The sequence below is a fragment of the Sardina pilchardus genome, chromosome 10 (assembly GCF_963854185.1).
Source record: "Sardina pilchardus chromosome 10, fSarPil1.1, whole genome shotgun sequence".
Taxonomy (NCBI): Eukaryota; Metazoa; Chordata; class Actinopteri; order Clupeiformes; family Clupeidae; genus Sardina; species Sardina pilchardus.
The window spans coordinates 11,012,891-11,023,946 of record NC_085003.1 but is presented as its reverse complement, the minus strand read 5'-3'; the positions used below and the strand labels follow the sequence as shown (position 1 = coordinate 11,023,946).

The 11,056-nt window shown below is 39.0% G+C and overlaps 1 protein-coding gene across 1 annotated transcript in view; it reads left to right on the top strand.

Annotated features, from left to right (window-relative positions):
• Positions 1-5,048: 5,048 nt before the first annotated feature.
• The window catches only part of hydin (HYDIN axonemal central pair apparatus protein), an 84,665-nt gene continuing 78,657 nt past the window's right edge, over positions 5,049-11,056 (top strand). Inside the window, exons 1-4 of the mRNA XM_062547928.1 lie at positions 5,049-5,086; positions 5,351-5,519; positions 6,231-6,356; positions 6,978-7,097. Of these exons, the coding sequence (XP_062403912.1) occupies positions 5,442-5,519; positions 6,231-6,356; positions 6,978-7,097 (324 nt within the window). The 5' untranslated portion in view covers positions 5,049-5,086; positions 5,351-5,441. The remainder of the gene's footprint in view (positions 5,087-5,350; positions 5,520-6,230; positions 6,357-6,977; positions 7,098-11,056) is intronic.

Sequence of the window (11,056 nt, the reverse complement as noted above, 5' to 3'; positions counted from 1 at the left end):
GTGATCACAAACCAGCAAATGTGGTGATGACAGCACAATTTATTTCAACACAAGAGTACAGTGAGATAATGAATTTTGATAATTGATAATGAATATGGGATTATATCTCATCACACTGATCAAGACACAACAGGCAGAGGGTCAGACACTGCTGTCTGAAAGAATCACTTGCATATGAAATCACAAACTAAACTTAGATAAGTTCTATAGGCCTATACATAACTAGCCAGCAGCCCATTGGTTAGGTTCTAATACCAACTAATAACCCACACTTTGATTTTAAAAATGGCATATCGACAGTTATTCTATACATAGATACAACTAGATGTTACAAAATATGACCACCGCTCAGTTCTGCACATTCTCTCCACAGAAATTACGCTTGTCAACTTGTCTGTATCTCCTATTTGTACAATTGATGCTGTGTCTCCTGCTCTTGCAGCTCATGTAAATGATGAGAGCATGTGAGTTTGCTTTTGTGTATGTGTGTTTGTGTGTGTGTGTGTGTGTGTGTGTGTGTGTGTGTGTGTGTGTGTGTGCGTGTGCGTGTGCGTGTGCGTGTGCGTGTGCGTGTGCGTGTGGGCGTGCGTGCGTGTGTGCAGAGGTGGGCACAAATGCACCAAAAACATTTTTTTATAAATGACAAATACTGGCTTATAAAATGTGACAAAATAAAATACAAAATACTGATGTGCAAAATGTATTTAATTAAAATACAAGTAATTAGTAATTAGAAAATACAAAAATACCCCCACAATAATCATGGTATACCAACTTTTAAAAATAAACTACAAGAAATAGGCTACTAGTTTCTGATTGGCTGGCAGAGGGCTATACATTCTATACTTTGGGGCTCCTATGAAGTAGATCTAGTAAAAAAAATGTGACAAAAATCAACATCCCATATCAATATAAACGATGATTGAACTAACGTCAAGCAAGTACTATACAAATTGAACAGGCTGACAACATGACTGACAACATTGGGGACAAGCACATAACATCCTATAAGGTGCCTCGATATACAGAACTAATTAACTGGGTGAAACTCCACTGTTTCGCATTAGGGAGTTTTTTGCCTTTGTCTCAGGACACCTTGGTAGATGTTATCCCTTAAATGAATCCTCATGTCAAAGGTTATGGTCATGGGGTTCATGCCCTAATGTTCTCCTTCAGTGTCTTATCTGTATCATTTTCAACTTTTAGTCAGAGTTAGTTACTTAGTTACTTTTTTTTTCAACTTTTAGACAAGCATAGGGGATGATAAAACAGAAAAGACACATCTATTTGAAGTTGTCTACATGGTGACATAAAATCAAGGCCGGTTCTAGCCTGCTACATTTGAGTCAAAATGGACATAAACACAAACAGCATGTTGAGATGGGTGTTCAGGCCATTGTGTTTCAGAGCTTGACAACAAGGAAGTTAAATTTACAGAAGGTTTCAAAGTACAGAGTGTGCTTAACACTTACAGTAGCAGTGTGGTCTTATCATTGATTTAAAGCTTTTTTTTTTTTTTTTAAGTATTACACAGTTATGTAACAGCTAGCTATCGTTCCACTCAATGGCAACTCATCTAACCAAGCTGGGCTTGAGCCCCAGGACCTATACTGAGTAACCCCTAGGCAACAAGAAATCACAAAGAAAAAAACAACAACATCCAAAACGAGGTTCACCAAGATTCTGACCTTTGGCTCCCGGACAATGATAAGCATAGTACATTGTCATGGTTATAAGGCTATATTTAACTGAGTGATAATTTTTGGCTAATTTGAGGGGGGGAATTACAGATTTTTGTTAAGTATTTGAAATACTCTAAATACAATCCCTCAAAGTATTTTGTTAAAAATTACATTTCATTTTTTCCAATCCTGCAAAATACAAATTACAAAATACGCTAAAGTAATTAAATACATATTTAAAATACATATAATTGAAATACTGCCCATGTCTGCGTGTGTGTATGTTTTAGAATGCAATAGGGAGCAGAGCCTTCAAAAGAAGAGAGTTTGTACAATGACAGTGAAGCTATGAACCATATAGGTCTGCAGGTGGCTCTGCAAATGTAGAGCAACCCCAACCAAATGTAAACATGTTCCTTTAAAGAAAGCAAATATTACAGTAATTTTAAGTCATTGGACATGCTGAACATTTTCATGCAGAGGCTACTATTTCTGGAAAATGAACCACAGAGCTTAAAATGTCGGCTGTAAGGCAGGCTACCACAAGAAACAAGGAATGTACTGTAAGTGTATCAAAATAAATGACAAAGTACAGTAGCGGTGCCATGTATCAAAACATTTTTCTATCAAAACATTGGATTTTGAAAAAACAAATTGCATGAAATCAATTTGCAAACCTTCCATATCTATTCAATCTATTTCTTCATACACTGACTCTGATTTAAGTGTTTGAGAGCCATAAATCTGAAAATACTCAACAGATCAATTGTGCTAACCTGCCAGTTACATCTCATAGCCAAAATGCTGTATCAGAGATGTACTCAAAAAGTCACAACTGAACTTGTCAAGTGATTGGTCAACAAGAGAGCCACAGAATAAGCAACACAGTGCAGTTCTAAAATGATATCTTCAGACTCATGGTATATTGACATATGATACAGAAAATGAAGTCTCTGATAATGTCAATGCGTGCTCAGAATGCTTGATATTGTGTTGTGTAACACTTTTGATCAGGGACAGGGAGGATCATGACCCTTTGAACTGATTTTTAAAGGTGCGAAGTGATGTTTCGCAGTTTCTAGGCTAAAACGTTAGTCTGGCTATCATCATACTAAGCTCTGTCTTTTTATATATAGCCTATATATATATATCAACTTTATTCAAGACACAAAGGTCCATAGAGACAACACAGTACAAATAAGAATAAATATATAACAATACAAGACATTTAAGAATAAAGCATATGATGCATCATTTATACAACCTATACAGACAATGCAGTGTTTTAAGATTGAACATTAGTATGGGGAGGCTGCGCTTTGTTTCCACTGCGAGAAGAGGCGTGATCAATGGGCATTGTTCAAATGACTCCGTACGCTTGGATAGTCCTTCAACCAATCAGACCAACGATCCGGAGCGTCTGTTGGATCATTAGCTAGTTTCTGATTGGAGCCAAAGGTTCTGACAGGGAACAGAGGAGAAAGATGTGCAGGTTTCCAGCCTGAGCTGCCGGGCAAAATCCAAATTCGCCGGAAGTTCAGGCAGGGTTCACCCAGCCTACTAAAACATTTTGTTTGTCACACACATTTTACAATACATTACAGTTTCATGAAAAGGCTATCTATTAAAATGAACCAGCCTATGCACAGGGCTCATCATCATCTTTGGAGGACATGTAGGCCTACACACATCACAGTCAGAGTTCCAAAGTCCTGTGGGTGAGAAATAGGCTAACCATGCGGTTAAGTGAGTGGGTTGGTGTGAATGAGGGAGTGAATTGTGTGTTTGAGCAGACATGTTAAAAGGAAAAAAGTCTGCTGTAAACAACATTTTTCTCCCAATTTTTTAACAAAAAAAATGTGACATTCCAAGCCTGTGACTCTGAGCCCCGCTCAGACGTGCCATACTCAGTGAACGACACCTGTATTCATACTCTTGGTGGTCACATGACCACACTTGATTGAAGGTGTTAACAAGTGCTAATTGAAGACTCACAACCATACAATACACGATGAATATAGTAGCCTAGCCTACTATACAAAGACATAATGGACATAATAAATAGACTACTAGATCTACTAGTACACTGTCAGAATCACTTATGTTTGAATGTACAGTATATAGTCTACTCTACATCAAATGCACCCAAGGAGTGTTACCAAAGTGAAATATGTAAAGTACCGTGCAGATAATGTAACCTACACATGTGCAACATAACTGATGCATACATTGACTTAGATTCAGTCCAGGATGGTCAAGATATGAACAAATATTTTTCTATAAAAATATTTTTCTGTTTTGAACAGACACATCTCATCCATACGACGGATCCAAAGTAGTCCAATGTCCCTGTTATAAAAAGGGCCTCAGGTCAAAACCCTTGTGTGAATGAATAGGCTATCTTACTCTTGAGGAAAGAAGCATCTGGATTTACACCCTGGGCACCTTGGCCCCAAGGGGCAATGAGGGTTTTGACCTGAGGCCATCATTGTGAGATGTGTCTGTTCAAACTCTTTGTAGAAAAATATACATTAGTGATTCTGAGGCACTTTTTTGACCGACTCGGGGAGACGGGAGTCGACTGATTAGTCGGACTGCTTTTCTGCCAACGGTCGGCCATCGGGGTGTGTCCCACAGTCTATGGTGTGTCCAGGCCTTTAGTCATCTTGCACTGGATCTACTTCCTGAATTTCAATATTCTGATCAAGTCTGAGCAAATTACAAAGTCAGAGGCTACATTCACTGTTTTGCACTTTTATGATGTGATGTCAGGTGTTTAATCAGTATAATTGGTATATAAGTATGGGCTGCTAGATACCTGTCTTATGTCTGAGGAAGGGCTGTGTGGCCCGAAACGTCACATGTGGTGAATAAAAGAAAGAAATAATATTGGAGCCTTAGTGTGCGGACTTTTTCTGTCCTTTTACTGTTGCACTTTTATGATGTCATCACATCACTAAAAGTATTTTTATATATATATAAAAAAATAGGTTCAAATTACAAAAATAAACCTATAAAGTAGGCTATCTTAAATTCCCTAGGATGTTGTATTTGTACAAAATTAGCCGTTTTCTTCAACCCAATAACATAAAAATTACATTGATAAACGTAGGCTATTTCAAATGAATGTATCTAAATACTGTCCATCCCACCCTGACAAGAATTCGATATTAGCAGAACACACGCACCATCTCCAAAGATTCTGCTCAAGGATCTCTCACTCTCTCTCTCTACCCACAAACTTTAAGCCAATCAGCGAACAAAATACTAACTGTCCAGCCTATCCGGTAACGGTTTGTTTAAAGGTGGGCAGATCTGGTGTCATAGCAACCGCCAAACTCTGAACTCACCAAGACATGACTAGCACTACAAATAACAGTTCAGTTGTGAAAATGAAGAACTCTGTAAGTAAATTAACCATATTACGCGATACTTACATGATGTTTTAATACGTATGTGGCATATATGCGAGTTGTTTATTCATAAGATCAACGAGAGTTGCTTATTATCTCCGATAACTGCTGTCTGTAGAACTGAATCGTCAGTTTATGCTAAATAGTTAGTGCTAGCTTCTAGCCATAACATTGACGTTACTGTGCTTGGAGCCTAAACATAGAATCATGTTGTAGCCTGTGTTGTAATGTGCAATTCGTGTATACACCCCCCAGAGTAGATAATATGAATTGAAGACCCATCTTCACAATGCCAACCTCAAAGGTTCAAACTTCAAACACTGCTCTTCAGAGCCTACCTCACAAAATGACGGATGGACTGAAGAGCAAAGTTGTGGCAAAACGAAATCCAAAATTGGTGAAACGACAAGACAAAACAACCCGAGTAAGAGTTTTTTTTGTCATATTTATTACCACGACATGAGTAGCAGCTAGCCTATTAAAACAACCTACTACCACACACGTTTGCATACAGTCTTTAAAAAAAATACCAACAAGAAAATCTTTGAATAGTGGGGTTTGCATTTTGCTTTGTCCTTGAATTATAGAGGGGACTTTATATTTTGAGTACACATAACTGGCAGCTATTAAACATTTAACATATCCCTTACTTCATCATTCATTTATATTTTAAGTTTTCTGCAGTTGGCCTTGAAATAAGGGGAAGTTTATGTTTCCATCTGGGCTATTTTTCTCTGTAAAAAAGGACATTATTATAGATATTTGAAATGCATCATGAGAACACAAAAACTTTGTTCTAGCCTAGGTGAAGATAGCATCTTGTGAGGTTTTAAAATATGGGGACATACATTATAATGCAACTAGGTCCTTGATGGTGTATTTACTATCTTATGTGTCTATTTTTGTTTTAGACATTTATCTGCAGATACTTTGTTTCAGACTATCCTACATATAAACAAATGAACACACAGCCCACTGAGAAAACCGAATGATAGAAAGCCCAGTAATACCAGGAAGCGCAGTCTTGTAACCATGAATATTTGATCCGATACAGAACATTCATAGGTTTCTGGGTAACACCAGTGATGTTAGTTATAAAATTGGAACTTGGCATAAATGGCTTATTTTGTTGTAGATGACGCCCTCTGTGTTTGCAAAAGAGATGTCACTTTCCACCGAGGAGAGGCTGGCAAACACAAGTGAGATGCATCTTCCTCGCATTCTGGAGCTCTTAGATATGAGTGAGACGACACATCAGAAGGTATTCTCTTCACAAATACACTCTTGTTGAATACTGTATACATGCATCTCCATGACAGCAATCTTCCTTTGATAAATGGTTCAATGTAGCCGTAATACAATAATATGTAGTTTTTGTGTACATTTTGTGATACGAAATGGATCAACGTCTTTCCTCTTACATTGCCACAGTAATACGTCAATTATGTGACAAATACATAAATCGTTATGTATATTACAGGGGATACTATTTATATAGTACATGGCATTTATCAGTTGCTAATCTAGTCATGTGCACATTGACATCTTAGAAATAAACTTCAATAAGACGAATCAAGACCTGAGTGAGTGTTATTTGCAGGTGCTTGATTCTCAAATTGTGGCAAACCTGTGCTTTTATTTATCCTCTAGGTTGGAAATCCTCAAAGCTTTTTAGAATAGGCGGCAAATATCTTGCATAATCAAGCCCCTGGATTACCATCTCTTGTGGTCTGCCTAACAGATTTAGAAGAAAGGGACAGTGTTAGCTCGCTTACAATAAACTGTTGTGCATCTTCATATGAAGTGAAGTGGGTCATGTTGGCATTGCTTTATTCATTTGCACATCTTCTATATTTATACCATTGGCCCCTGTCATGTGTAGGCCTCCTGTGTGGATGTGGACCAGCCCATGTTCCAGCCCTATCCCTCTGAGATTGTGTTCCAGAACTACACCCCCTCAGAGAGCTACGAGGTGCCTCTTGTTCTGCGAAACAGTGACAAGGTGGGCTTGCTAATGCACCAGGTCTATAGAACAGGGATTTATGTCGGTGTGTATGTACAGTAAGTGTGTGTGTGTGTGTGTGTGTGTGTGTGTGTGTGTGTGTGTGTGTGTGTGTGTGTGTGCATCTGAGTGTCTCTGTGTCTGTATGCATGTGTGTGTGAGATTTCTGTGTGTCTTTCTGTCTGTATGCATGTCGGTGTGTGTGTGCGTATGTGTGTGTATTTGTGTAGGTTTGATAAACGGGTAATAAGAGACTATTAATTAGGCCTGTGTTTATTGCATTATGTAGATGTCTTAAAATACATGCTCAGGTGGCCCAAGCTGCCTGCTTGGTCTACCTTTATTAGGATAATTACAAAGGGAATGGAGGCATTAAGACACACTGGGTTCTGGCCCATTGATTAAACCTGTGCATGCACCATAGCAAGTGATTGGATTCTCCATTAAATTGCATTCCAAAGCAAACGCTCCACATAATTAATTGAATGAAAGGGCTGAATCATCTGTGGATCCATCACTTGAATGGGCCAGGGTCTCCATTACACTTTAAAGATATTCCTCCCTGTAAAACTAAGGCAAAGGGTCACCAGTAGGTCAAGGAGATGCATTGTAGTGTAGTTACCGCACACAGTGGCTCAATAAGAATGTCAATGAGGACTCCTTGGGTATCATTTTACATTCTATGGATATTTTTGTCGGGTCCCTTGCTGATGTTAATGCATAATAAAATATTCATTAAAGGCTCGAATAATAGATGGAAGCTGGAGAATTTATTAATTAGCTTAAAGCAGTCCACACAGTGTTTAAGCGGCCATTTGCACTTTAATAATGTTTAATAATGGGATGTCTGGGAGTAGAGCTTGAGCTTTTGAGGGAGTTTAAGAATGCAGAGCACGTCCATGAGCAAGGGATTATATGAATGGGTTAATTTCTCAAAAAACAGCTTTTTGGTGTTTAATTCATTTTAAATAAATCAGGCACAAATGTAGAGACGTGTGGACACATTCTCAAACAAATCTGGTCTGACGTTCATTTTATTAAAGATTATTGAAGTACTGTTTTTCTAGGCGATGCAATACATTTCTGGCCTGGCCCTGCCAGCTTAGTACTTCCACTCATTTAAATTCGCTGAGATACTAGTCTGGCTCCTTTCAATGTGTTTACGTTTCACTCAGCCACCGGGATGGCAGTCCAGTCAGCGGCGAAAGGGGATGGCATTAGTTTGAAAAGTAGCTATGGTAAACTTTCATGCTCCCACAAAATCTCTTGATGCTGAAGCATTCAGAGTTCCTTTCACTGGAACTAAGGGATCAAGCCCAACTCAGGGATAGCCTACCTGTTCCAACATGACAGTGCACCAGTGCACAAAGCAAGGTCCATAAAGGCATGGGTGACAGCGTTTGGTGTGGATGAACTTAACTGGCCTGGACAGAGTCCTGACCTCAACCCAATAGAACACCTTTGGGATGAATTAGAGCGGAAACTGAGAGACTGTCTCCTCATCCAACATCAGTGTATGACCTCACAAATGCGCTTCTGAAAGAATGGTCAAAAAATCCCATAAACACACTCCTAAACCTTGTGGAAAGTCTTCCCATAAGAGTTGAAGCTGATATAGCTGCAAAGGGTGGACCGACGTCATAATAAACCCTATGGATTAAGGATGGGATGTGACTGAAGTTCATATGTGGGTCAAGGCAGGTGAGCGAATACTTTTGGCTATATAGTGTATATCTGTCTAAACAAATGGCCATAAGTCACCCAGTGTTAAGGTGAGTTTGTTTGGATGCATCTTCTTTGATAGAAGCACCATGTGTTGCTATAATGTAATTAAGTAAAATGCAGAATCATCTTGTCACTCTTTATGAGTTTCAAGAGAACCCATGAGAACCCAGCATGCCCTTTGATGCCTCACATTCAATTTTCTCAGGTCTAACATGACTAATGTTCGCTGTAAATGATCTGGCACACTGTGTGAGCCATCATTTTCGGTTAACTCGCCTGTGCTGAAATCCTGTGAGAAAAGTCAAGCTCGCTTAAAGTTTTGAGCACATCCTTAGAATTGGTGGGATTTTAAGAATCTGGTCTAAATCCCATTCTTAATTCTCCTGCTAGCCCGTCGCTTAAGCTTCCCCTGCCTTCAAACAGTTCCTCTGAAAAAAGAGCCCATGCTGGTCTATGGAGGTGCTTAACGTCTTATAGAGCAAGGAGGGGAAATACACTAGTGGTGTTGCCATCCACTGGTGCCAACTTCAGGTCAACATTTTGGGGGTTCACAATATTTCCTTGAGCTGATAGTGTTCCACCAAAATAGCCCATAGTGACCCTCAACTCTGCAAAGTACGATACCTTTTTAAAAAAACTTCAGAACAATTGTTGATCAATTATTTTTTCAACAATAGCATAAGTTAACAAGTGAAGCACACCGTGGGTTGACCGGGTACAGGTAAAGTGTACAGACAATAGGTGAGTTGTGGGTGGGCCAGGTCAAAATCTCTAGCAGTGTTCTAAGTCGTAGGTGTTCATATGCCGAACTGCTTGTGATATTGGCGGGGCTTGGGCTGAAAGTCTGATTTCCACGTTCTCTTTCTGACTTTGTCTTAAACATGTATGCACAGCAGAGGATGCATGATCTGCCCTGTCATATGTCTTTACAGTCAAACATTTGTATACCAAACTAATAGCCTGCCACACATGATGCATCTCTTTATATTTGATAGGCTTTTACCATATCTTGTTTGCCAGTTAGGCAAATAGGCAATTTAATTTATTGTTTTAGCCTAACATAATATTTTGCAGCCAAATCACCGCATGCTTCCTATCAATTTGCGTTTGCGACTGTCTATTTGTGAGTTTTTTTTTTTTACCTAACTGGTAGCCTATTTCTAGCTAAAGAAAAGATATCACCAATGTTTTGCCCAAGTTCTCTGTTAAAGAGATAAGTAATGTGAAGGATAAATGCATGTGTATGTGCTTGCATGCACAGCATGTGTGTGTGTTAGGGAGAATAAAACCCAACGCACCTATGTTGCCATCACTGCTGCAGAAGAAAGCAGTCCTCACACTTCACTCTGAATAGTCTGTCAACATTCTGTGCCTGAATTCAAACAGTACTCTTGTGGAAAAGACGCTCACTGAAGCCGATATTGCGCGTACTTGAAATGGTCTGTTGTGCGACAGATAGAGATGAGATATACTGATGGAACTGGCACACAAATATAGGTGGGAAGCAGAAATGACTGTGTGTTCACACCTGAATATTAACGGAATATTTACTATTCTTGGAAAGTGGCTGCTAATGAGTCATAAACATAACATTAAAGCGCTCCCCTGCAGTTAACACCATTGCAAATTGGCTTGTCTCCAGCGACACACTTTGCCAGTGGCACTTTCCTCTTCATTCACCTTGCTGAGATAGAGGAATAGGGGAGCAATGGGGACATTAGAGTAAGATAATTGGACTGTAGATAAGCGTTAGAAGAAGAAAGACACAAAAAAAGCTCCACTATCTTTAATGCATGCTTACTCACTTTGAAGTATCTTTGCTTGGCCACTGAGTTCCAAATGCAAATATTCTGTACATGACATATTTACTGAGCCAAATGTCATCTTTTTTTAAAAAACTCTTTTCCCTGTTAGCTCATGAATGTTAAGTATTAAGTAGAGCCAATGCCACAAATCCCATTATGTGCTGTATCTGATGTTAGTCATACTTAAATTGAACCCCAAGCGATGAATGGTACTCTTGCAACCAGTCATTTCTAACGTGCTGTTAGTTATCTTACAGGCCATTTTATTAATTCAATTACTCAATGTAGACAGTCACAGCACTGGATAAGGGAAAGTGCTAAGCATGTTGTCTGCTGCATGCTGTAATGTCAGCTAATCACTTGAATTAATGGCAGGTAGAGTTGTGTGCATGAATAGTGATACTATACTGTGTGCTGATACATGATACT